Here is a 26,924-nt window from a genome sequence, read left to right as displayed (position 1 = left end):
GAGGTTGTCCAATGAAAACACAGGATGAAGAAGAAGCGACACCCCTGCTAGAAGCTTAGTTTGGACTCGGTTATCTTTCATGCAGTCAGCTGTGTTTCACTGCCTTCATGTCTGTGAGCTCTGCACGAACTCGCGGTTGGCAAAGCAGGTTAAGTCCGAAATAAAACACGAACAGCGAAGCTGGTTTTGAAATATGCCGGTGGTGTGAGGTTGGCCAATGTTAGCACGGAGCTAGCTGCTGTTAGTTTGTTTTGCTAACGCCGAGTTAACCCTGCAGGATGGCTGCTGAGCTCTATATCTACTAATGACGCTCAGCAGCTAACCTCGGCGTCCGGATTTCGATTTGCAATATATAAATCAAAACATCCGAGTCAGTCCAGTTTCCAGCAGCAGACGCTTGTATTGGGTTAGCCGTTATCAGTGGACGTGAAACCTGAAACTACCGGCATCCACGGCATGAGTCATTCGGTTGTTTGATGGGGATTTTAAGGATCATGATGCTGCCGAAGATCCAGCTTTTGGCTGTTTTGGCATTCGGTGTGGCGATGCTCCTGATCGAGAATCAGATCCAGAAACTGGACGAGTCCAGAGCCAAACTAGGTAAGACCACAACAAAGGTGGGTTCACCTAGTAAGCATGGCTTATTGAGGCTTTAAAACTGAGGCAATGCAACATAGAATTTGTAATTTATAAAAAGTAAAAACATTCGGACAAGTTTTTACCAAAAAGTACATTATAGGGAAAAAGTCAGGAGATTTTTAAAACTTAAAAATCATTTACATAACAATGCTGAAGTCCTCAAACATCGAAGTTATTGTGATCAATTAATTTTCATGTTTATTTTAAGTTCAGTTTGGTTTCAGCTAGTTTCCAGTGTGGCTTTGCTTATTATTGAATTCAGTGTTTATTATACTTTTTGTTGTTATCATCAGATTGTAAGACTGTAAGATTGTAAGATAATTTAGAAGAGTAGTGTTTATCAACATAAACATGTGACACACACACATAGATATTCCAGTCTCAAAAAGCTTCTGCACCAAAGCCTCCTCAGGGTAATTGTGTACACGGATTTGACCTAATTGGAAAAGGATAAACCTGAAAACAACGCCAGTACGTTTTAATTTTAAGTTTGCTATTCTTGAACGCACACAGTATTGTGTTGGATTTATTTATTTTTAGAAATCGTTTTCTCCCTACTTGCATCCCTACTTGATTTCAAATCTGTCTGCACTTGTTATATTGAACATCTGTATTGAGGTACACAAACATTAGATACCAGCGTGTTAGTGCTACAGATGGAAATCCATATTTTTCCACCCATCAGAAGTATATCCCTTCAAGCACAGGGTTTTCCCTGTTTATGTAAATAAATAAATAAAAACTTGGCACCCACCAAAGAATCTTTGGTCATCAGCATAAGTACCTTAGGACCAAAAGTAAAGAATATAATATTTTTCATTTTTTTTCAAAAGTAATTTCAAACATTTATTGCAGAAAAGTACACAAGAAAATCGTTAAACGACACACAAGCGATAACAATTTTTTTTATCTAGCCACGTTGATTCCTTACTGCACAATTATTTCTTTCACTCGTACCTTTCAAATGTGAAAACAGAGTGCAGCCAACACCCGCGCAGACTGCCAGACATTCCACATTAATATTCAGTAAAGATTCCTGGAAACAGACAAGTTCCATGTTGGGTTACAAGCACAAAACGTCAAGTGTGGTTGAAAACAGAAATACTGCCATGAATCATTTTGTTTGGATCAGAGCTCTGTGAGGCCAAATCCTCTACAGCAGGATCTGATCTTCATTTGGCTCTGTGTGTCTGCAAGTTTGAGCTCGTTTCCAACTTTAGAAGAAATTTGGGACACTGAAAAACGCTGACACTGGAGGCTTTATCTGTTTAGAAACCAGGAGATTTTGGTTTAGTAGTTTTGTGCAAGGGACTTCTAAGATAAACGCAAACAGTGTTTTTCATCACTTACTAATAAAGTTTGATTGAAGCGAGATGTACACATGTATATCGGGAATATGTGCTCACAGCAAAATGTGAAAAAGTGACTTATAATAAATCTTATTAGTTTATATTCAAGGACATTAATTATCACATTTTTTGACTAAATTTATTCAGAGGGGATGCGTCGCCCTGTCAACCAAGAAAATTAACCCTGGTTACCCACCTAATCAAGCAGATGTTGTGGAAGTGATAATTAAGTATTTTGATGTTTAAAATAATACAAATTAATACAATAGAATAGAAGATGTTTCACCGCTCATCTGAGAAGCTTCTTCAGTTCTAAGTCCAAATGGCGGAGTGTCCCAGCTATTTAAGCTTGAGTGGGAGTTGTCCCTTAAGAGGGTCGAAGACTCATCACATGAGGCAAGGTATGAAAAAGGGTGCGGGTCATTATCAACAGAGGTATTGGGTGAAACAATTTTAAGACCTTGCCTCACCCTATCATGTGACCTATTGAGATCAAGTGACGCAAGGTGTGAGTGGGTGTTAAGGTGCTTCGGAAGGGATCTCAACACTGGATTGTGGGTGGCAGACAGTTGGTGTTATAAGCCACCCCCTCTGTGCACATAGATGGCTCTTTCAGTCCATCTGTCTTCATGACTTTTAGATGCAGATGTACAGCTGAGTCTTGTCCTGTCGAGGTGGCTCTTCTGTGTTGTGCCATGCGTTTATGGACTGGCTGTTTGTTTTCTCCAATGTAGAGGTCTGAACACTCCTCGGTGCAGAAAACAGCATATATTACGTAGTTTAGTTTTTGTTTGGGAGTTTTGTCCTTGGGAAGAACCAGTGTTTGTCTGAGTGTATTGGTGGGTTTGAAGTGTACTGGGATGTCATACTTGGAGAAGATTCTCCCGAGTTTCTCTGATAAACTTGCTACATAAGAGATGACAATATTGTTCTGTTTGTCATTCATTTTCTCCTTAGTTGGTGTAATATTTTAAGAGCTTTCTTTAGCTGTGTGTGTTCCTTTTCTTTCCCTTCTGGCTTAGAGGGAATGTTTTCGGCTCAGTATTGCAGGGTCCTGATTACTTCAAGTTTGTGTTCCCGACGGTGGTGGGAGTCAAAGAGTAGGTACTGGTCTGGGTGTGTGGGCTTCCACTAAACTTCAATGTTGAGGTTTCCATTCTCTTCAAAGAGGAAGTCCAGTCGCTTTTCTTTCCAAGTGCCTTACATTTCCATGACCTGGATGACTGGGAACCTACACAGACATTGTGTGCATTCCACACCCATATCTGAAGTCATCGCTCATGATTCCACCCTTCTCTCAGTTAATGCCACATCGACACCCTGCGAGATCAAGGCCAAAACTCAGAAACTGTTGATAAGATCTGAAAATCAAAGATGATTTAAAAAGCTAAAAACACACATCGAAATCTGCAAACATAAAATTTCCAACTGAAAAAATCATGATCTTAAATATCAAAAGTTATAATGTATCAAAGTAAAAATGAAAGTAATTAATGTTTACAGGAAATTAACACGTAGAAAAAAATAACGTACATGTTTTTTTTAGTTTGAATAAACTGTTGAAGTTGTAGTTTTAGTATTTTTATTCCTCAGCAATCAAAGGTTCCCTGAAAATCTTCTGAATTCGATAACTGAACAAGAAGTCATATGTGTATCTACTAGGAGGCTGAGGAGTAGCACTGGCACCTGCCAGTGTACTCAGTTTAATCTTTTTTCTTTGAAATTAAGAAACATTTTGTTCCAGATTCAGCTTCATAGCCATCTCAACAGCATTTTGACATTTTTACATCATACAAAATGTGCTTTCAAGCGGCTCTCATTACATACAAATGCATTAGTTTAACCTCATCACTTACACTGTGCTCAATTTGGACTGCTTTCACTGTTTTTCTTGCTTAAAGACTTGTCTATTTTTTCTTCCATTTAATCAACCCGTAAATAAGTTACCAGGAACACATGCCTAACAGAATAATATGCACACATCCCATTTTCTTTAATCTTTAATATAAGTGACCATCCATCTGTCTTAAAATGGAGACAAAAGGAACTCAAACAGCCTCCACCCCCTGAGCTTCATCAGCCTTCATCATGTCAGACAGTAAAGGATTTGCTGGACTGCTGGATGTTGCAGCATACTGAGCGCCACACATCCGGTCTAAGAGACACAAGGCCATTCGTGTAATTGTCTTTAATTAACATTGCAGTGGAGAAAAGAAGAGGGAGAAAACACCTTTAATTATGCCTCCTGTCAATGTTATCATCAAAAGCCTAATTACTTGTTTTGATGTTATTGTGCTTTGAAGGACTTGTTGTTTTCTTTAATTAAGGCATGCTAACTAACAAGCTTCACTGGCCTTATGCCATGTTCCTGTGGGAGGGGAGAATCTCATCTCAGGGTTTATTTCATCTGGCAGCTGCCAGTCTGCTCATGCTCCTGCTTCTCACTCATTCCAGCTGTTTAGCTAATCAGTAAATACAAAGAAGACGAATAGGAAGACATAAAGGTTAGATAAATCTCTTCGAACAACATCCAGCTACCTGGCACGCAAATTGCTCCCTAAAACTACTGACTGACTATTTTATGGTGGTGTGATAAGCTGGAGTGACTGTCCTTTTAGTGCAAAATCGAATATTATAATATTGTGCTTATTCAGTTGTGCACTATATAATTAAAATGTTAACAACAGACTGTGTTTACTTGCTTGTTCAGAACGCACCATAGCCAGACACGAGGTGGCCGAAGTAGAGCAGCGTCACAGCGAATACGGGGGTGGGCGGGAACTTCCGCCGATAGTAGAAAACGACGACACGGTCATCATCTACAACAGAGTGCCCAAAACAGCCAGCACGTCCTTCACGAACATCGCCTACGACCTGTGTGGGAAGAATCGCTTCCACGTTCTGCACATCAACACAACCAAGAACAACCCTGTCATGTCTCTACAAGACCAAGTAAGACCTCACACACTCAGCCAAAATGACAGAGTAATGTCTATTATATTTTGTGCAGGAATAAATTTTTAAAGGCTCTGTTTATGCTTATATACATAGACAGATCGCAGAGACGATGTAAGATTTTGAGATCGCACTTGTCCTGGAGTATTTTCCTCTAATGTTTCTACTCTACCTCTCCGTGAATCGCTACCTTATCGTGGTGGAGGGGTTTGTGTGTCCCAGGGATCCCAGGGGCTATGTTGTCTGGGGGCTTTTGCCCCCTGGTAGGGTCTCCCATGGCAAATTGGTCTTGGGTGAGGGACCAGACAAAGAGCGATTCAGAAGACCCTTATGAAGAGAATATCGAGGGAACAGTTTACCCTGCCCGGGATAGGGTTACCGGGGCCCTGCCCTGGAGCCATGCCCGGGGAGGGTGCCCGAGGGCGAGCGTCTGGTGGCCGGGCCTTAGTCCATGGGGCCCGGCCGGGCACAGCCCGAAGAGGAGACATGGGCCCATCCTCCCGCAGGCCCACCACCCGCAGGAGGCGCCGTAGGGGTCGGGTGCATTGTGTGCTGGGCGGCGGCCAGGAGCGGAGGCCCTGGCGGACTGATCCCCGGCTGCCAAGACTGGCAACAGGGACATGGAATGTCACCTCTCTGGTGGGGAAGGAGCCTGAGTTAGTGCGTGAGGTTGAGAGGTACCGGCTAGATATAGTCGGGCTCACCTCTACGCATGGCTTGGGCTCTGGAACCAGCCTCCTGGAGAGGGGCTGGACTCTGTCTCAGTCTGGAGTTGCCCCTGGTGAGAGGCGGCAGGCTGGGGTGGGTATTCTAATATCCCCTCGGCCTGAACTAAGGAAGTTCAGGGTCTCTCCAAAGATCCTCAGGATCTTCTATACAGGCGCTGTGGAGAGTATCCTCACACAGAACATGACAACGTGGTTCGGGAACAGCTGTGTGAAGGACCAAAAAGCTCTCCAGAGAGTGATCCGTACAGCAGAACGCTGCTGCAGGATTGCTCTCCCCCCACTTCAGGACACCTACACCAGGAGATGCCGGACTAGAGCAACGCAGATACTGAAGGGCCCGTCCCATCCTGGCAACAAACTGTTCCAACTTCTACAATCTGGTAGAAGGTTCCGCATCATCCGGGCAAGGACAGAGAGACTCCCCACACACACACACACACACACACACACACACGCCAGCTCACATCATCTATAATTGACTGAGACTCTCCTCCAGACTCTCAATTCCTTTAACTTCCTTTAACTTTAAATATGTTTATATTGTCCATTCTGTAAAATAGTCAGATGTCTATTCATATTAATGTACAGAATTCACCTGCTGCTGCTTCTACTGCACATTCACCCAATGTATATACTATATATATATATATATATATATATATATATTTTATAATGTTATTCCTCTACCCCATGTTTTTGCACATGTCGAGGATCGTGTCAGGATACATTTCACTGTGTGTTATACTTGTATAACTATGCATGTGACAAATAAAGAACCTTGAACCTTGCTGCCGGTACGTTGGGGTTTTTCCCGGTGGATGAGAGGGTTTGTTCCCTGCGCCTTAGGGTCGGGGAACGGGTCCTGACTGTCATCTGCGCTTATGCGCCGAGTGGCAGTTCAGAGTACCCAGCCTTCTTAGAGTCCCTGGGGGGTGCTGGAAGGTGCCCCATCTGGAGACTCTGTTGTCCTGCTGGGAGACTTCAATGCTCACGTGGGTAACAACAGCGAGACCTGGAGGGGCGTGATTGGGAGGAACGGCCTCCTGATCTGAATCGAGCGGTGTTTTGTTATTGGACTTCTGTGCAAATCACAGTTTGGACATAACGAACACCTTGTTCGAACATAAGAGTGTCCATAAGTGCACGTGGCACCAGGGCGCTCTAGGGCCGCAGGTCGATGATCGATTTTGTAATCGTATCACCAGACCTGCGACCATATGTTCTGGACACTCGGGTAAAGAGAGGGGCTGAGCTGTCAACTGATCACCACCTGGTGGTGAGTTGGATCAGGTGGCGGGGAGGACGCTGGACAGACCCGGTGCACCTAAATGCGTGGTGAGGGTGTGCTGGGAACGTCTAGCAGAGGCCCCAGTCCGCGAGATCTTCAACGCACACCTCCGGCAGAGCTTCAACAGCATTCCGAGGGAGACTGGGAACATTGAGTCCGAATGGACCATGTTCAGTGTCTTCATCGCCCGGCTGCTGCATTGAGCTGCGGCCGCAAGGTGGTTGGTGCCTGCCGTGGTGGTAATCCCGAACCAAATGGTGGACACCAGAGGTGAAGGGAGCCACCAGGCTGAAGAAGGAGTCCCATCGGGCTTGGTTAGCCTGTGGGACTCCGGAGGCAGCCGACAGGTATCGACAGGCCAAGCGGAATGCGGCTCGGGCAGTGGCTGAAGCAAAACTCGGGTGTGGGAGGAGTTCGGAGAGGCCATGGAAAAGACTTTCGGACTGCCTCGAAGAGATTCTGGCAAACCGTCAGGCGTCTCAGGAGGGGAAAGCGGTGCTCTACCTGCACTGTGTATAGTGCTGGCGGAGCACTGCTGACGTCGACTGAGAAAATTGTCAGGCGGTGGAAGGAATACTTCGAGGACCTCCTAAATCCCACTGACACGTCTTCCGAGGAGGAAGCAGAGTCTGGGGATGAGGGGAATGACCCGCCAATTTCTGGGGGCGAGGTCACTGAGGCAGTTAAACAACTCCTTGGTGGCAGAGCCCCTGGTGTTGATGAGGTCCGCCCCGAGTTCCTGAAGGCTCTGGACGTTGTAGGGCTGTCCTGGTTGACACGCCTCTACAATGTTGCGTGGAGATCAGGGCAGTACCCTGGATTGGCAGACGGGGTGGTGGTCCCCATCTTTAAGAAGGGAGACGGAGGGTGTGTTCCAACTACAGGGGATCACACTCCTCAGCCTCCCTGGGAAAGTCTATGCCAGGGTGCTGGAAAGGAGAGTTCGTCCGCTAGTCGAACCTCGGATACAGGAGGAACAATGCGGTTTTCGTCCTGGTCGCGGAACACTGGACCAGCTCTTTATCCTCTCAGGGATACTTGAGGGTGCATGGGAGTTTGCCCAACCAGTCTACATGTGTTTTGTGGACTTGGAGAAGGCATTCGACCGTGTCCCTCGGGTGTCCTGTGGGAGGTGTTTGCGGGAGTATGGGGTGTCTGGCCCATTGCTACGGGCCATTCGATCCCTATACAACCGTTGCAAGAGTTTGGTTCGCATTGCCGGCAATAAGTCGGACTTGTTCCCGGTGGGTGATGGGCTCCGCCAGGGCTGCCCTTGTCACCGGTTCTGTTCATAATTTTATGGACAGGATTTCTAGGCGCAGCCAAGTGGCGGAGGGCTTTCGCCGGTGGCCTCAGAATCTCATCTCTGCTTTTTGCGGATGATGTGGTTCTGTTGGCTTCATCAGGTGAAGGCCTCCAGCTCGCACTGAACGGTTCGCAGCCGAGTGTGAAGCAGCGGGAATGAGGATCAGCACCTCCAAATCTGAGGCCATGGTTCTCAGTCGGGAAAAGGGTGGAGTGCCCACTCCGGGTCGGGATGAGTTCCTGCCCCAAGTGGAGGAGTTCAAGTATCTCGGGGTCTTGTTCGCGAGTGATGGGAGAAGGGAGCCGGAGATCGACAGGCGGATTGGTGCTGCGGCTGCAGTGATGGGGACGCTGCACCGGTCCGTCATGGTGAAGGAGCTGAGTGTAAAAGCGAAGCTCTCAATTTACCGGTCGATCTACGCCCCTAACCTCACCTATGGCCACGAGCTGTGGGTAGTGACCGAAAAGAAGCGAGATTGCGGATACAAGCCGCAGAAATGAGCTTCCTCCGAAGGGTGGCTGGCCTCTCCCTTAGAGATAGGGTGAGTAGTTCGGCCATCCGGGAGGGGCTCAGAGTAGAGCTGCTGCTCCTCCACATCGAAAGGAGCCAGTTGAGGTGGTCGGGGCATCTGACAAGGATGCCTCCTGGGCGCCTCCTGGGTGAGGTGTTCGGGCATGTCCCACCGGGAGGAGGCCCAGGGCAGACCCAGGACACGCTGGAGAGATTATATCTCTCGGCTGGCCTGGGAACGCCTTGGTGTTCCCCCGGATAAGCTGGAGGAGGTGGCTGGGGAGAGGGAGGTCTGGGCTTCTCTGCTTAGGCTGCTGCCCCCGCGACCCGGCTTCGGATAAAGCGGATGAAGATGGATGGATGGTTTCTACTGTATCTTAGAAATATCCATTATTGTCGCTCATATTACTAGGTTGAGCTAACTTTGTTTTTGACACATTTATGCAAGTCTTACATGCAAAAGTCCTAAAGAGAATATTTAAGAATGAAAATTTAAAAAAAAAAACAATCTTCAGGTCAGACAACATGTGTTTTGCCATTTAGCATCCTGTTTGCGCCCTTGTTTACTTCCTGCTTTTGTGCCAGTTTGGCACATTGCTGCATTTCTTATTCTCATTAACAACACTTGTAATAAACAGAGTTGCCAATTTCACACTATTCTGATGATCCACATCACTCATGAAAAAGGTACTCTGTAGTGGTGGAAGGGAAAATCATCTGCGGCTGTTGTCTGTTAATGAATCCATCTCTCCGGTGTGTTTGTTTGCACGTTGAAAATAATGAAACCTGATGATATTTTGGTTTGAGAACCAAACCAAAGAGTCTTTCTCCGCATCCTGTTACTCTTAGTGAATGTTTACTGCTGAGAGCAGCTCAGTTCACACAGTGTAAATGCCCTGAAGCTATAATGGTGTTATTTGTAGTTGCCAATGTAATATCCTGTCTGCCGTCTCACAACAGGCTCGCACCTACTCACCACCCCCACCTCACACACACACACACACACACACACACACACACACACACACACACACACACACGTATGAGGGTAAACGACAGTCTGCAGTCCCGTCACAGCCAAGATTCATTTTTATATATGAACACTTTTGTATCAAGTTAAAACATCCAGCCAAGCCAAGGTATGTTTGACTTTGTGATATTTATTAATAGTGTAGGGTGATATTAATCTGTGTGTGTTTCAAATGTCATAATTAATTGTCCATAATATTGTCCATTTGTGTAATGTGTCTTAAAGAAGTCCAGACGCTTTTCTTTGCAAACTCCTTTGACTACGATGACCTGGATGACTGAGAACCTTCACAGACATGTAATGTGTTGTGTTTTTATGCTGGTGACCAGTGGCATAATTTACACTAGAAGCAGAAGTTTATAACGTCTAAGGCGTTTATTTATTTAATAGTTTAGATCAGTGGTCCCCAATCGTTTTTTTGTGCCACGGACCGGTTTAATATCAGACAATATTTTCACGGACCGGCCTTTAAGGTGTCGCGGATAAATACAACAAAATAAAATGATATGACGAAGACAAAAACGGTGGTATTTTGTAAATATAATAATAAACGCAAATTCACAGTGTAATTGTGTAACTTTATTAGCAGCGTGCTCCTGAAATGCGCCAACAACATTAAGAGTAACATCCTCCTCTCTGCACCTTAATGCTCTCTGGTCGCTATGGTAATGCAAATATATATAACGTAAATATTTCTTTCAAAATAAGACACAGAACTACAACACTGGAAAAGACCCAGGGAAACCGAGTTAACGATAAAAACCCTGAAAACCATAAATTTCACACCCGAGCCTCAACTCTCGCGGCCCGGTACTGGTCCGTGGCCCGGGGGTTGGGGACCGCTGGTTTAGACTGGTGGTTCTCAAAGGGTGTGCCCTAAAGCAAGTCCAAGGGGCCTCATCAATCAAAGAGTGGATGAGCTCCATATTAAGCGTGAGCAGAAAAACCAAAAATAGTTTGAGCAAAAAAAAGGCAGATTTTAAAAAGGTACATATTCTACTTTGTAAAATCACAGTCCATCTGGGAATGTGTCCATCTACACCAGCCTCATATCTAAACCTCTTTATGTTTATCACCCACATTCCACAAATGGTCAAAGCACCCCATGAATATCTATGGATCATATTTAGGTTGGTGATCATTGGTTCTTCTTACTGCAGTGATGTGTGTCACCACAATTTGGTGAGTGTATTTTATTTGAGTTGGTGCATTATAATGAAGCTCTTATAATAAAAAAATATATTACCAGGCAGTGGATATGTGCAGGTGGTGATGATATGCCAGGTGAGAGCTGCCACTGCGCATCCAGTATGTTCGTGGAGAGCCCATGTTCGCAGAATCTGAAAGAAAACTAACATCCTGGTCATTTATACAGTTAAATATTGATGGAACCAACTGACCCTAACATTCTTCAGTGCTTTTGATCTCAGATATTTTCAAATTCATTACGGTAATTCGTCTCTCAAGGTAATAAGCACTATCTATAATGCAAACATGACTTTCCTTAACCTGATATCAACCCATAGTCCAGTTCTCTTCTCTCTGCTCTGAAGGTGGTGGATGTGATAGGGAGATGGTGTAATACACATTAGACTTTGTTTTTATTAGGTTTGATTTGGTTTATAACTATCAACACTGCTAGTTTTGGTGTCTGTGATGAAATAGATTTGTAAGTGATGCGTTATATGATGAGAGTATTTACATATTCTGATTCAGCACATCACCGTCTGCATCACCAGTATGTTTGCAGTCTTTCTGTCATGCTTGGTTTTAAAAATCCAACTGTGGGCTGTTGTATACTGAATACTATTGTGTTCATACAAGTAGATATGATTGCAAATATGAATGAGGTCTTGTGTTGTGCCTTGGGTACAAAAAGTCATTGAACTTCAGATTAGCTTAGTGTTTGTTTGCTTCTGTTTTGTTTTCCTGACTGCAGCATTCAAGAACCAATGTTATTCCAGAAGATTTCAATATTCCCATCACCCTGTTTCCCTTTGGGCTTGATATGCTGTGGTATAATTCTCTCTTCTGTATGTGTCCTTACATTTCACTTTTCTGTAATAAAGTTTTGTTCACATCTAAATCTGTCTTTCTGAACCCTCTTAAAGTTTTTGGCCTTGTTTGCTCTCCTCAGCATTCAGTCACAGATGCTGCTCGTCCTCTCGCAGCATGTAAACGGCCTTTCTTTGACAGTATTCTTTCTATTTAGAGGCTTTTGTTCTTTATTTAGAAAATTCTGAATCTATGAAGTAATTTCAGTGATGGTAGTTTTGATGATCACTTATGTTCCTTCATATTGTGCTTTGGTTCCACCTGATCCACTTTCCAGTGTTTTAGTGCTCCATGTGCAGTTTCCTTAGAAGCCTTTAGTAGACACACAATTAAATCATCTTTATTTCATCCGAACGCTGTTTGAACAGAATGTTACAGCTTAAGGAACCTTTTATACAGAAGTTGGTGCCAGAATTTGATTGAAAGAATTTTTTTTAAAGTTACCAGATTCTGTGCCTTCTTTAAGTAAGACCTTCTTTTCAAGCTTACATAAACACATTTTAAGTAATCTCAGAGTTTTACATCATTATGTTATCATGTTGTGATGTTTACACCATTACTACAAAAATGAAACGAGTATTATCTTTGTGATAAAGAATTTCTGTACTCCAGTTTCCTCCCACAAGCTGAAGACACGCATGTTAGATCAGTGATTGTGTCTCTCCATGTTAGCCGTTCAGCGGACTGACAGACGACCTGTTCGGTGTGTATCCTGCCTCTGTGACAGCTGGGTTAGGCTCAAGCCCTCTAAATTGGATAAGTGGTTTAGAAAATGGATGGACATTAGCTACTTAACGCTTGTTTTTACTTTGACATTCTACTTTGAACTTCTTCTCCTTAAGTGGCAGCTTTTGTGACTCATCCACACCAAAAACATGCATGGATAAATATTCTGTACATTCAGTGACAGTGTAAGAGGAAGCACTCTGTCAAGGATGTTTTAGTGACTGGAGCTGTATGTGAAATTCAAGTGCTCAAAATCTGCAGCTTGTTCAGAGCTTTTGCTTGAAAACAGATGAAGAAGTGACAGGCATGTACTTCTTTTGGATTGCTGTATTTGAACTCTGCGCTGTAGCTGAGTAAAGTTTGTAGCAACATGTAGCACAAACATTTCTGTTGTGGCTCCGTTTCCCCGCGAATCCGTAATTAGTTTCCATTATCTTTGTCTCCAGGTGCGCTTTGTCAGGAACGTCACCTCGTGGAGAGAGATGAAGCCCGGCTTCTACCACGGCCATGTAGCTTATCTGGACTTCTCAAAGTAAGGCCCTTCATTTCCTGTAATACCATTAATATCCAGATTAGTTACAAACAGCCAGCAGAGCAGATAAAGGGAGGTCACGTATTGATCGCTAACATGTGCTTTAGTGTTGATTAATGGCATTGTTGTCCTTATCTCCCCTGACACTATCATCTCTGTGATCACAGGTAATTATTCTAATGGTCTAAGTGTTTCTCAGTGAGAGAGATTCGGTTAACTTGCACTCTCACTCCCTGATGCTGCTCCATGCTTTCACTAGGGAGAATCTGCTTTTTGAATGCAATAAAATTCAGCAGCACAGCTTCATGTGCTGCTGCAGTGAAGTGTAAATTAAGTCTGAAAAGATTTTAAAGAATGTGCCCTCCCTTTTCTTTTTGTTCAGATATGGCGTGAAACGTAAACCACTGTACATCAATGTGGTGCGTGATCCCATAGAGCGCCTTGTGTCGTACTACTATTTTTTACGCTTTGGAGATGATTACAGACCAGGCCTTCGACGAAGGAAACAAGGAGACAAGAAGGTGCTTCTTTTATAGCTTGCATCCTTTTCAAACACACATTGTGTTGCTTGACCTGTTTTTTGTCTGGATAATACAATAACAAGTGTTTCCATTGTGTTTCAGACTTTTGATGAGTGTGTGTCATCAGGTGGGTCTGACTGTGCTCCAGAGAAACTCTGGTTGCAGATCCCTTTTTTCTGTGGTCACCATTCAGAGTGCTGGTGAGTGGGGCTGCACCTGACAACCCGATCATTCTCTTTCTCTGAACTGCTAGAACTCCTGTTTTGGCTGCTAGCTTAGCATCAACAGGATGCAGCAGGGGTGCAGAGCAGAAGTCGTTTCGAAGGGACAAAATGGGAAATACGAATAAATGTAGAGAATTAGGTGTAGAATCGTCAGAATGCAGTAAATGTCTTGATAAGAGGTGTTACTGCTGTGTATACCAGTAGTTCAGTCTTTAGGTCTTCGTCTTGTCCTCGTTGCTTGGGAAGTTCAGATTTTCCAGCTTTTGTCTGTTGATGTTCACTGATATCCTGTTTCACTCGGTGCTGACTCTGGTCTGTTTTATTCACTCTCAGGAAACAAAACTTGATCAGGTTTAGCATAAGATTAGGTTTTGGGTTAAAATAAACAATGTTCACAGGAATTAAAAAAGCAAAAACATAATAACATAATATCAATTTTCTTCCACTTATACAATTCATGGATCATTGTCGTTACATCCATCTATCCATTTCCTTCCGCTTATCTGGGGCTGAGTCACGAGGGCAGCAGCCTAAGCTGAGAAGCCTAGAATGCCCTCGGCCACCTCCTCCAGCGTGTCCGAGGGATCACCAAGGCATTCCTAAGTCAGCCAAGAGATATAATTTCATCAACATGTCCCGGGTCTGCCCCGGGGCCTCCTCCCTCCTCAGAACACCTCACCCAGTAGGCATCCTTGTCAGATGCCCATACCACCTCAACTGGCTCCTTTCAAAGTTGATGAGTAGCGGCTCTACTCTCCACGGGAGACACCAGCCACCCTTTGAGGAAAGCGAATTTCTGCCACTTGTATCCATGATCGCGTTCTTTCGGTCACTACCCAAAGCTCGTGACCGTAGATGAGGGTAGGGATGTAGATCGACCGGTAAATAAAGAGCTTTGCCTTTATGCTCAGCTCTCTCTTCACCACGACGGACCGGTACAGCGTCCGCATCACTCCAGTCCGTCTGTCGATCACCCTCTCCCATCACTTGTGAACAAGACCCCGAGATACTTACAGTTTTCCACTTGGGGCAGAAACGCTGACCCTGAATGGGCACTCCATGCTTTTTTGGCTTCAGAGGACCCTGGCTTCAGACTTGGAGTTGCTGAAAGCGGTTCCTACTGCTTCACACTCAGCTGCGAACCGCTTCAGTGCGAGCTGGAGGCCACCACCTGACGAAGCCATCAGAACCACATCATCTGCGAAAAGCAGAGATGAGATTCTGAGATTGCCCAAGTGAAAGCCTTCCACCACTTGGCTACGCCTAGAAATTCTGTCCCCTACAAATTATGAAAAGCATCGGTGACAAAGGCGGAGTCCAACACCCACTTGGGAACGATCCATCCATCCATCCATCCATCCTCATCCGCTTTATCCGAAGTCGGGTCGCGGGGGCAGCAGCCTAAGCAGAGAAGCCCAGACCTCCCTCTCCCCAGCCACCTCCTCCAGCTCATCCGGGGGAACACCAAGGCGTTCCCAGGCCAGCCGAGATATAATCTCTCCAGCGCGTCCTGGGTCTGCCCTGGGCCTCCCGGTGGGACATGCCCGAACACCTCACCCAGGAGGCGCCCAGGGGCATCCTTGTCAGATGCCCGAACCACCTCAACTGGCTCCTTTCGATGTGGAGGAGCAGCGGCTCTACTCTGAGCCCCTCCCGGATGGCCGAACTTCTCACCCTATCTCTAAGGGAGAGGCCAGCCACCCTTCGGAGGAAGCTCATTTCTGCCGCTTGTATCCGCGCGATCTCGTTCTTTCGGTCACTACCCACAGCTCGTGGCCATAGGTGAGGGTCGGGACGAGATCGACCGGTAAATTGAGAGCTTCGCTTTTACACTCAGCTCCCTCTTCACCACGACGGACCGGTGCAGCGTCCGCATCACTGCAGCCGCAGCACCAATCCGTCTGTCGATCTCCGGCCCCTTCTCCCATCACTCGCGAACAAGACCCCGAGATACTTGAACTCCTCCACTTGGGGCAGGAACTCATCCCCGACCCGGAGTGGGCACTCCACCCTTTTCCGGCTGAGAACCATGGCCTCAGATTTGGAGGTGCTGATCCTCATTCCTGCTGCTTCACACTCGGCTGCGAACCGTTCCAGTGCGAGCTGGAGGCCCCCACCGATGAAGCCATCAGAACCACATCATCCCAAAAGCAGAGATGAGATTCTGAGGCCACCAAGTGGAAGCCCTCCGCCACTTGGCTGCGCTTTAGAAATCCTGTCCATAAAATTATGAACAGAATCGGTGATAAAGGGCAGCCCTGGCGGAGCCCATCACTCACCGGAAACAAGTCCGACTTATTGCCGGCAATGCGAACCAAACTCTTACAACGGTTGTATAGGGATCGAATGGCCCGTAGCAGTGGGCCAGACACCCCATACTCCCGCAACACCTCCCACAGGACACCCGAGGGACACGGTCGAATGCCTTCTCCAAGTCCACAAAACACATGTAGACTGGTTGGGCAAACTCCCATGCACCCTCAAGTATCCTCGAGAGGATAAAGAGCTGGTCCAGTGTTCCGCGCGACCAGGACGAAAACCGCATTGTTCCTCCTGTATCCGAGGTTCGACTAACGGACGAACTCTCCTTTCCAGCACCCTGGCATAGACTTTCCCAGGGAGGCTGAGGAGTGTGATCCCCTGTAGTTGGAACACACCCTCCGGTCTCCCTCTAAAGATGGGGACCACCACCCCGGTCTGCCAGTCCAGGGTACTGCCCCTGATCTCCACGCAACATTGTAGAGGCGTGTCAACCAGGACAGCCCTACAACGTCCAGAGCCTTCAGGAACTCGGGCGGACCTCATCAACACCAGGGGCTCTGCCACCGAGGAGTTGTTTAACTGCCTCAGTGACCTCGACCCCAGAAATTGGCGGGTCATTCCCTCATCCCCAGACTCTGCTTCCTCCTCGGAAGGCGTGTCAGTGGGATTAAGGAGGTCCTCAGTATTCCTTCCACCGCCTGACAATTTTCTCAGTCGACGTCAGCAGCGCACCGCCAGCACTATACACAGTGCAGGTAGAGCACCGCTTTCCCCTCCTGAGACGCCTGACGGTTTGCCAGAATCTCTTCGAGGCAGTCCGAAAGTCTTTTTCCATGGCCTCTCGAACTCCTCCCACACCCGAAGTTTTTGCTTCAGCCACTGCCCGAGCCGCATTCCGCTTGGCCTGTCGATACCTGTCAGCTGCCTCTGGAGTCCCACAGGCTAACCAAGCCCGATAGGACTCCTTCTTCAGCCTGGTGGCTCCCTTCACCTCTGGTGTCCACCATTTGGTTCGGGGATTACCACCACGGCAGGCACCAACCACCTTGCGGCCGCAGCTCAATGCAGCAGCCCGGCAATGGAGACGCTGAACATGGTCCATTCGGACTCAATGTCCCCGTCTCCCTCGGAATGTTGTTGAAGCTCTGCCGAGGTGTGCGTTGAAGATCTCGCGGACTGGGGCCTCTGCTAGACGTTCCCAGCACACCCTCACCACGGCGTTTAGGTGCACCGGGTCTGTCCAGCGTCCTCCCCGCCACCTGATCCAACTCACCACCAGGTGGTGATCAGTTGACAGCTCAGCCTCTCTCTTACCCGAGTGTCCAGAACATATGGTCGCAAGTCTGGTGATACGATTACAAAATCGATCATCGACCTGCGGCCTAGAGCATCCTGGTGCCACGTGCACTTATGGACACTCTTATGTTCGAACAAGGTGTTCGTTATGGCCAAACTGTGATTTGCACAGAAGTCCAATAACAAAAACACCACTCGGGTTCAGATCAGGGAGGCCGTTCCTCCCAATCACGCCCCTCCAGGTCTCGCTGTCGTTACCCACGTGAGCATTGAAGTCTCCCAGTAGGACAACAGAGTCTCCAGGTGGGGCACCTTCCAGCACCCCCAGGGACTCTAAGAAGGCTGGGTACTCTGAACTGCTACTCGGGCGCATAAGCGCAGATGACAGTCAGGACCCGTTCCCGACCCTGAGGCGCAGGGAACAAACCCTCTCATCCACTGGGAAAAACCCCAACGCACCGGCAGCAAGCCGGGGATATTAGAATACCCACCCCAGCCCGCCGCCTCTCACCAGGGGCAACTCCAGACTGAGACAGAGTCCAGCCCCTCTCCAGGAGACTAGTTCCAGAGCCCAAGCCATGCGTGAGGTGAGCCCGACTATATCTAGCCGGTACTTCTCAACCTCACGCACTAACTCAGGCTCCTTCCCCACCAGAGAGGTGACATTCCATGTCCCTATTGCCAGTCTTGGCAGCCGGGATCGGTCCGCCAGGGCCTCCGCTCCTGGCCGCCGCCCGACACACATTGCACCCGACCCCTATGGCGCCTCCCTGCGGGTGGTGGGCCTGCGGGAGGATGGGCCCATGTCTCCTCTTCGGGCTGTGCCCGCCGGGCCCCATGGACTAAGGCCCGGCCACCAGACGCCGCCCTCGGGCACCCTCCCGGGCCTGGCTCCAGGGCGGGGCCCGGTAACCCTATCCCGGGCAGGGTAAACTGTTCCCTCGATGTTCTTTTCATACGGGTCTTCTGAATCGCTCTTTGTCTGGTCCCTCACCCAGGACCAATTTGCCATGGGAGACCCTACCAGGGAGCAAAAGCCCCCAGACAACATAGCCCCTGGGATCCCTGTGACACACAAACCCCTCCACCACGATAAGGTAGCGATTCACGGAGAGTCCAACTTATTGCCAGCTATGCGGACCAAGCTCTTGCAAGGATCAAATGGCTCGTAGCAACGGGCCAGAAGCCCTATACTCCCGAGGCACTTTCCACAGAAGACTCAAGTATTCTCGAGAGGATAAAGAGCTGGTCCAATGTTCTGTGAAAAGGACGCAAACCGCATATTTCCTCCTGTATCCGAGGTTCAGCTAACGGACAGACTCTCCTTTCCAGCACCCTGGCATAGATTTTCCTGGGGAGGCTGAGGAGTGTGATCCCTCTACAGTTGGAGCACACTGTCCAGTTTCCTCTTTTTAAAGATCCATTCCAGAACATATTGCTGCAGATTTGATGATACAATTACAAAATCGATGATAGACCTGCAGCCTAGGGTGTCGTGATGCCACGTGCACTTATGGATACGCTAGGGTTCAGATCTGGGAGGCCGTTCCTCCCTTCACACCCCTCCAGGTCTCACTGTCGTTGTTGACATGAGCGTTAAAGTCTCCAAGTGAGACGACGGAGCCCCCAGGTGGAACACCCTGAAGCACTCCACCCAGGGATACCAAGACGGTCCGGTATTCTGAACTGTCGTTCGGCGCATGAGGGCAAACAACAGGAAACAGGCTCAGGGAACCAAACCCTCTTGTTCACTTGGAAAAACTCCAACGTAGAGGCAGCAAGCTGAAGGGGTACTGAAATACTCATCCCTGGTAACCCTATCCCGGGCACGGTGAACTGTTCCCTAGATCTTTCATTCACAGGGGTTTTTGAATCGCTATTTGTCTGCGCCCTCACCCAGAGATAGCCCCTGGGACACACAAACGCCTCCAACAGGAATAAGGTAGTGAGTCATGGAGGAGTGTCATTACATCTTAATTACATTAAGATTCTATTAACTATTTACTAAAGTGTAATTCACTGTCAGTGTCTGTTATAAAATGTTAGATGACTGTTTTGAATCAGTCGCAGTGTGAAATTTTTTTCTTTCTCCAAGCTGAGTGAAAGAAAAGGCTCCATCTGTTGTTTGTAAGCAGCGATGAGGATGTGGTATAGTTCTGTTTTTTTTTTTTTTCTCTTCACTAATCACATATTACACAGACGATGTAAACAGCACATAGATATATAGTCCAAAATCTGTGTACTCAGACTCATTAGTGACTGAACAGCCTCTGGCAGAAGCAGTGTTTTATATATGTCCAACCTAGGTTCTTCTCATTAAAGCCTCCCTATCCTCCAAAAGAAGAAAAACAACAGTCATTCATCCTTGTAACCCTCAAATGTCTTTTGAAAGCCAAAGACAGATTTTTGTTTTTTGTCAGCATTATTCTAAAATTTCACCTCAACAGTAGGAATATGTATTTTTTAGCTTTGTGTACAGTGAAATTAGAAATACCTCTCAAATCATAATTACTCTTCTGTTATAAAAAGAAGAAAAAAAACTTGTGTACAGTTTGGAAATGACTTTGAATTCCCTTTGGACATTATTTTGATTATTTTCAAATAAACCGTATCATTTATTTTCATTATTAGGAATTAAACAGTGAATGAGTGTGATTACAGTAACCAGCCTTGTTACTAATGCATACAGTTTGACATTTTTCCTTTCATGTAGTCATTTTCTTTTCATGATCAGCATTTCTGGACATTGTGCTCCTTAAATGCAACAACAGCTTTGCTCATCACTGAGAAAATTTAGAGTTTGCAGGAAGAGCGCTAGCATGAAAATAAGAACGGCAGAATTCAAGAAAGCTGCTCAGTCTTTGCATAATACCCACCTATTGCTAGAGAGTATTGTGCAGTGATGTCAAAGATGTAGATAAGTAACAGAAGAAAAGCCTGGCCTCCAGATGAGGTGATCCAAATTAAACTCACTCACACTGTGATCTCTGTTTCTTGTGCAGGAACGCGGGCAGTAGATGGGCTCTGGAACAGGCCAAATACAACCTGGTAAACGAGTACCTCTTAGTGGGAGTAACGGAGGAACTCGAGGACTTCATCATGATCTTGGAGGCAGCACTCCCACGCTTCTTTAAGGGAGCCACAGATCTCTACAGATCAGGTAGCAACAAAACACAAATTCATACTGTTACTTCTTATTTGTGGCTGTGATGCCCTTAAAACGAGCCCTGTCAGTACTGGAGTTAAGTTTATATGACGAATCCTTTTCCTGGTATCAATTTGCACTTAGCTGACAGAATGTGTTTTTTAGTAGAGCAGTCCCAAACATGTTACCTGGAATCATTAAGCCTTCTTATGTTCCTCCAGGAAAGAAATCCCACCTAAGGAAGACCACAGAGAAGAAGCCCCCCACCAAAGAGACAATAGCCAAGTTGCAGCAATCAAACATCTGGAAAATCGAAAATGAATTTTACGAGTTTGCACTTGAACAGTTTCAGTTTGTGCGTGCCCACGCCGTCAGGGAAAAAGACGGAGAACTCTTTGTCCTTGCACAGAGCTTCTTCTATGAAAAGATCTACCCCAAAGTGAACTAAAAGTGTCAACAGAAAAGCATTAACTAAGCTGCACAGGGACAAGTCGTGTACACTGGGAAATTACAGGACATTAAGCCCTGCTGGTTTCACTGGGTCTAGTTGGGAAATCCTTTCAGACACTATGGTGGAATTTCTACTTTTTTATTGCTAGTGCAGCTGTTGAGAAAACTAAGGTATCAGTCTATACTGTGAGAAAGAATTTCCCAAACCTTAAGGACAAGAAGGTTTTTTTTACAAAGTTTGATGTTTGGGTGGACTTTCAAAATAAAAGCAGGAAACCTCAACTACTTCAGCAGCTTCAAAACATTGTTTAAAAAAAGAGAAAAGATATCAGTTGACATGGTTTATGTATTTTTATCAATCATACACGAAATTCCAGTGAACCAGCACTTGTTTACAAAGTGCAGATGGTCACGGCTACATTCCTACATGCTGTGTTAACATGTTTTTGGACCAAGTTGTAGCAAAAGAAAACAGATTGGACCATTGCATCCTTTGGTGCGTGACTGGTAATTTTTTTATTCCACTGAGATCTTCTCAATTTTTACATGTTTCACACATTATTTCAGTGATTTATCACAGATATTAATGTGCATGTTTTTTCTTAAAAGACAGCTGCTGTTCTTTTGTTTGTTTTAGTCTGAAAGGACAACCTGGAGTAGGAGAAAGGTACTAATGACTAACAGCTGGAATGTTTGAGTACAGTATTACTGCAAGCAGGAAGAAACTGATAGTGCCTTTATATTAATGTACAGAACATTTCTTTAATATTATTTTTCCTCTGATCCCACATTCACTTTTCTTTTATTTTGGCGTATTGCTTCTATGATTACTGTTGTTTTCCACTCTCCACAGTAACACTCTGAATATAAACAAATAACTGCAAGTTTGTGTGGTGAATTTTGTGAACAAGTTTGGTTGGCTTTTAAAAAGTGATTTACTTGTTTTATGTGACTTTAACCAAATGATACAGTCCCAGTCAGCAGTCCTGAAACCAGAGCCACATTTAGACCAGAGTTGTGTAGTATGAAACGACTTCACGATTTCACATACTGTAACACTGGCAATCAAGCTATAAGCAGTAACACAAAGGTGGTGATAAACTCGATCCAAGCTATGAGCACGTTCATATGAAAGGGGTGTTGGCTGTGTGTCTGACACTGACAGCAGAGTGAGGGATTTTTGCAAAGGAAGATAAAACTATAGCATTATAATAACATGAAGATATTAAACAAATAACACAAGTTGAAAGCGGCACAGCTGCTGCAGACACATCAGCAGTATGAGTGTCTTGAATAGGAAAAGCTCTGTGTAAATGTTTATGGACTTTGGACGGTAAAGCTAGAAAGGAGCTGCTGTATTAATGAAATGTAACCAATTTCAAGCCAGGAAAGAAAGCCGCAAAAATGCAGACTGAAAGTTAACTGTGTATTAATACTCTGTGTATTAATACTGGAGACGCGGATTATTTCATTAAAATTGATATTTACACGAGTTTAAGATTCAAGTTTCAGAATTCAAATCTATTAAAATTTATGTCTAGAAAATGATATGCTTCATTTTAGGATCATGCATTCAGGGGCATAGAACAGTTGAGATTAAAATTGTTTGCAGTCAGTAAGCAAAAAAAAGAAGAAAAAAAATCAAGGTTCACCTAAATTCACTTAATACTTGTGTATATAAAGGATTTTTCCATGGTTTTTCAACTGTATTCTTTGGTAATGTGGGTATTGTGGATGAGTGGATAATACTAACTTTCCACTCTCCACTTCTGGCGTAGAAGCGATTTTTTTTCCCCCTAATTGCATATTTAGAAACTGGTATCCTGGAGCAGCTATTTGACTGCATTAACAGCTGGATTACTATCTGGGGATACTCGCCAGGTGAATGAATCAGTTCAGTTTTATTTATATAGTGTGACCTGACAACAGTCACCTCTGTCTGCTGTTCTGCATCAGTATAGTTTTACAGACATATGAATGGATGAGACCCCACGAGCTAAATTTGGCGACAGTGGAAAGGAAAAACCTTTTTAACAGGAAGAAACCTCCAGCAGAACCAGGCTCGGAGAGGAGCAGATATCAACTGCAATGGGTGGGTTGGGTGATGAGGAGAGTGTAGTGACATTCACAGTCGCATTAATAGGAATTTGCGTTAAATTAGATATTTGAGAGTTTCGCAGCCAAATGTTTTGCAGAATCTATCAGCATACAGTTTCAAATACTCTGTATGCTTTATGTACCTTCATTCTATTGGATCAGGGATAGTATGGATATTGGATAGAAATACGTATGAGCTTTTATGTTAACCCATACAAGAGAGATTCAGAAATAACTGGATCCTTAGCTACTAAATGTTTTAGTAGAGAACTCTGTCATTTCACCTGACTCCAACTTGATTTGGAGGAGGGAAAAATGTAACTGTCCACATACTTATGGTCTGGACTGTACTTGTGGACAATCCAGCCTGTTTTTGCACCCTTTTTAGATCCGTTACAGTGATTTACATGAGCCCAGTAACTCTTGACTCTATTTCTCGTCTTTTGGCTCCATAATTACAGAATAATTGCCTTGCTATATCTTACTCAACAGGGAGTACTTAACCACTGAAACCGTGAAATAACACACTGGGACGGGATGATCTGCTGAAGTCAGCTGTATTACCAACTCTTGCCTCCTCTCTGATGGGAGAATAGGCAGTGGGGAGGGGAAGTGTCTGTGGGGGGAGAGCACTACCACGCTCCACCAGTCCACAGCCTGTTCCTGTGTCTGCACAGAGACGAGCACAAAGGCCCCAACCCACATTTGATGCTTTGTGGCCATGGACACAAGGAGAGGCTGCCTGTCTCAGAAAATAGAACTCAATTAACAGTTTTGCTGCAGGCATATTGGAACATTGTTTCATTAATGAGATGAATACAGTCTGATAATTACTTCATCTCAATTAGGAAAAAAGGCTACACTCTATATTGATTGTGCCTGATGAGCTTGAAGGTTAATTAGGAACACGATTTTTCAAAAGTCTATGCTGCTCTTGTTGTAGCTGTTTGTTGTTGACATTCTGGTTTAAAGCAGGTCTTCCCATCACAATAAGACCACTTCATTTGTTTTGTTTAGCAAAAATAACCTGCTCTTCCTTAACCTTGAAGCCAGCCTGTGTTCTAAGCACTCTGATCCACAAGAGGGAGCCGTGGTCCTGCTGAAAACCTGCACAGAGCAGCATGGGTTCTTGGACTGACTGCAACGCTTCAACAGGCCCACATTAATGCACCTGTGCAAAGCCAAATGGAACAAACTAACAGTGCATTACCATTAACAATACAAATGACACCATTAGGCACACTTGGCTCACAGGCCTAGTGATGGCTATAAATAGTTTCACTTGGTCTTGGACAATTTGTGCCGTACTTGCATAATGACAGCACTCAAATTAATTCAGGATGTGTGAATGAAGTTCCCTGCAAACAGGAACACGTTGGGCTTTTTTTAGTGGTTTGTCTCTTCCTTTGCAAAAAGAACTGATCAGCAGCTTTGATATAAGTGAAATGATCTAATGTAGTATGCACAATAATGACCTCTTTTTGTCAATGGAAGTTGGCTGGACCTCTCCAAATGACCCTCTGGATTGGCTTTGAAGCCTTTTTCAGCAGACCATAGGAGACCCAGCACAGTTTTTGCAGCTAGCTGACCTCAAAGTGGTTTCACTACTGCTCCATAAAACAAACAGAGCAGAGCAGAGGCAGCTTGACTGCCCCTCGCTGGGACTGTGGACAGGACCTTAAAGCGCTTGGCCAAAGGGGACCATTATGTGTACTACTTCTCTCTGTGTTTTATGTAAATGCGCCATGCTGCAGTGGAAGGTAAAATTAAGCCAGCATGTCAGAGGCTCTGGGCCAAGAAAACCTCAAGTGTCCCTGATATTTTACTGGAGCCTGGTGCAGATGATAGATTGTAGTTGATGGGAGGGAGAGAAAATGATGGAGGCCATCATCATCATAAAGCATCGCCAGACTCATCCATTAATGCTTTCTTGCCTTCTGGCCTGTTACTCATTGACATTTCATGATGTGAAAAGGATAGTTGAACAAGACAAAGACTCTTCAGCCACACTAGCAGCTATTTGAGGCTACACAGATAGTTTACCCCCTCCAGTATCAGCATTACATTTAAGACACGGAGCTAAGCATCCATTTCTATGGAGGAGAAGTACATGGTAATGTTTGGGAAACTCACAAACTGCTTGCCTGAAAACACTTATGTGATCCTAAAATACACCAATAACCATCACACTAAAAATATAGTGTCAATGCAAAAAAAAAAAAAGATCTTACTCAAACTGTTGAATGCCATGAAATTTCCTTTTACCCCTGTATCATCAGACCAGAATTTCAGTGCTGTGGTTCATCACCAGACACGTGCTAAAATGAAAAGTATTCCCATCAGCAACAGTGTTGTCTAAGGAGCAAATACCAGTATGCTACACAAACTAAAATGGTGAACATGAGTACGGTGAACACTGTACTGTTTATCATCGACTTAACTGGCTATAGGTAGGAATGTGATCATAGACGGTTGGCTGACTCTGTGCGTTAGCCCTGTGACAGACTGGCGATGTGTCCGGGGCGTATGCTGCCTCTGTGACTCTGAACTGGATAAGCAGAAGAAAATGGAACATTGACATAACTACTGTGACATCAATCACAGTAAGAAATACCATCTATCTTGCTTTTGGCCTCTAATGAGGATCATAAATTACAAAATTAACATCATGTTGCATTTAATAAGGCTTTGAATCAGTAATTTAAACCTTAGTCATCAGAAAAGCAAAAAGGTTCTTCTCTATTATATTTAGCTGGAATTTTTTTTTCCAACCATGAGTCGCCCCCTGCTGGCTATAGAAAGAACGTCGGTTTACCACAGTCTTGGACTAGCCTCACTTTTTAGACTTGGAAGGAACAGTTTGATTTGTTGTTTTTTTTTGTTTTTAAATATCTTATTTAAAGTTAATTGTATTTAAGTGTGTTTTTCATCACACAGAAAGACTTTTTAAACATTTTGAAATGAATTCAAAAAAATGTAAGTCCGCCCATTATCTTCCACATCCAAAGACGGCTCATGGTGGCAGCAGGCTAAGCATGGTAATCAAGACATCCTTCTCTCCGGCCACACTTTCCATTTCCTCCTGGGGGATCCTGAGGCATTCTCAAGCCAGCTGAGAATTATAATCTCTCCAGCAGGTTCTGGGTCTACCCTGGGGTCTCTTCCTAGTTGTCCATCCCAGAACACATCCAAAGGGACATGCCCAGGCTGTTCCACACCCCAAAACTATGCCTGGCACCCATCTCTTGGTGAGGGCTCCAGTTTTCCACTTCCGGGTGAGGTTAACCAGCTCTACGAACTGTATTTCATTGGGGTTTTCTGAATTGCTCATTGTCTGGTCCCTACCCTGGGACTTATTTGGCATGGGAGACCCTACCTGGACCTATTGCTCCAGACAATACAGCTCCCAGGATGACAGGAACAAGCAAATGTCTCCTACTGTGGTGTCAGTGAGAAAATGTAGTAAGTGCTGATCAAAACTGAACATCATTGTTTTGTGTTACTCATGTGTTACTCATACAACAGGTTTGCAAATTGGGGACCATCAGTGCTTTGAGCTAAATGCTAGCATCAGTATGTTGCAATCGAGCCTGATGTCATTAGTCTAGCAGGTGACAGGGAAGGGAAGGCGTGTAGAGAATTGATGCCGTGTGCATCACACAAAATGTTCTTCCATCCAGATGGTTGGAGGAGTCTTTGAGGGTTTCAGAAATTCTTTCAGAACAGCAATAACTCTTGCTGAATACCCCAAACTTTTTAAATATCACCAGAAATAGACGTTTAGCTCTGTGAAGAAAATAATCGCTTGTCA

At 45.2% G+C, this 26,924-nt stretch overlaps 1 protein-coding gene across 1 annotated transcript; it reads left to right on the top strand.

Annotated features, from left to right (window-relative positions):
* The first annotated feature begins 6 nt into the window (after positions 1–6).
* hs2st1b (heparan sulfate 2-O-sulfotransferase 1b) lies at positions 7–21,900 on the top strand. The gene is made up of 7 exons (XM_031730493.2): positions 7–600; positions 4,699–4,940; positions 13,033–13,118; positions 13,501–13,639; positions 13,742–13,839; positions 20,424–20,581; positions 20,788–21,900. The coding sequence occupies exons 1-7, from the start codon at positions 477–479 to the stop codon at positions 21,012–21,014; spliced, it is 1,074 nt and encodes a 357-aa protein (XP_031586353.1). The 5' UTR covers positions 7–476; the 3' UTR covers positions 21,015–21,900.
* Positions 21,901–26,924: the final 5,024 nt, after the last annotated feature.

Source organism: Oreochromis aureus, linkage group 23 (genome assembly GCF_013358895.1).
Source record: "Oreochromis aureus strain Israel breed Guangdong linkage group 23, ZZ_aureus, whole genome shotgun sequence".
Lineage (NCBI taxonomy): Eukaryota > Metazoa > Chordata > Actinopteri > Cichliformes > Cichlidae > Oreochromis > Oreochromis aureus.
The sequence above is the reverse complement of the archived record's forward strand: the minus strand, read 5'-3'. Positions and strand labels throughout refer to the sequence as shown.

Bases quoted from the DNA above. Each gene is read 5' to 3' on its own strand.
- hs2st1b (XM_031730493.2), top strand. From the start codon at position 477: ATGGGGATTTTAAGGATCATGATGCTGCCGAAGATCCAGCTTTTGGCT. The intron at 4,941-13,032 runs GTAAGACCTCAC...CTTTGTCTCCAG, and splicing joins TCATGTCTCTACAAGACCAA to GTGCGCTTTGTCAGGAACGT. The intron at 13,119-13,500 runs GTAAGGCCCTTC...CTTTTTGTTCAG, and splicing joins GCTTATCTGGACTTCTCAAA to ATATGGCGTGAAACGTAAAC.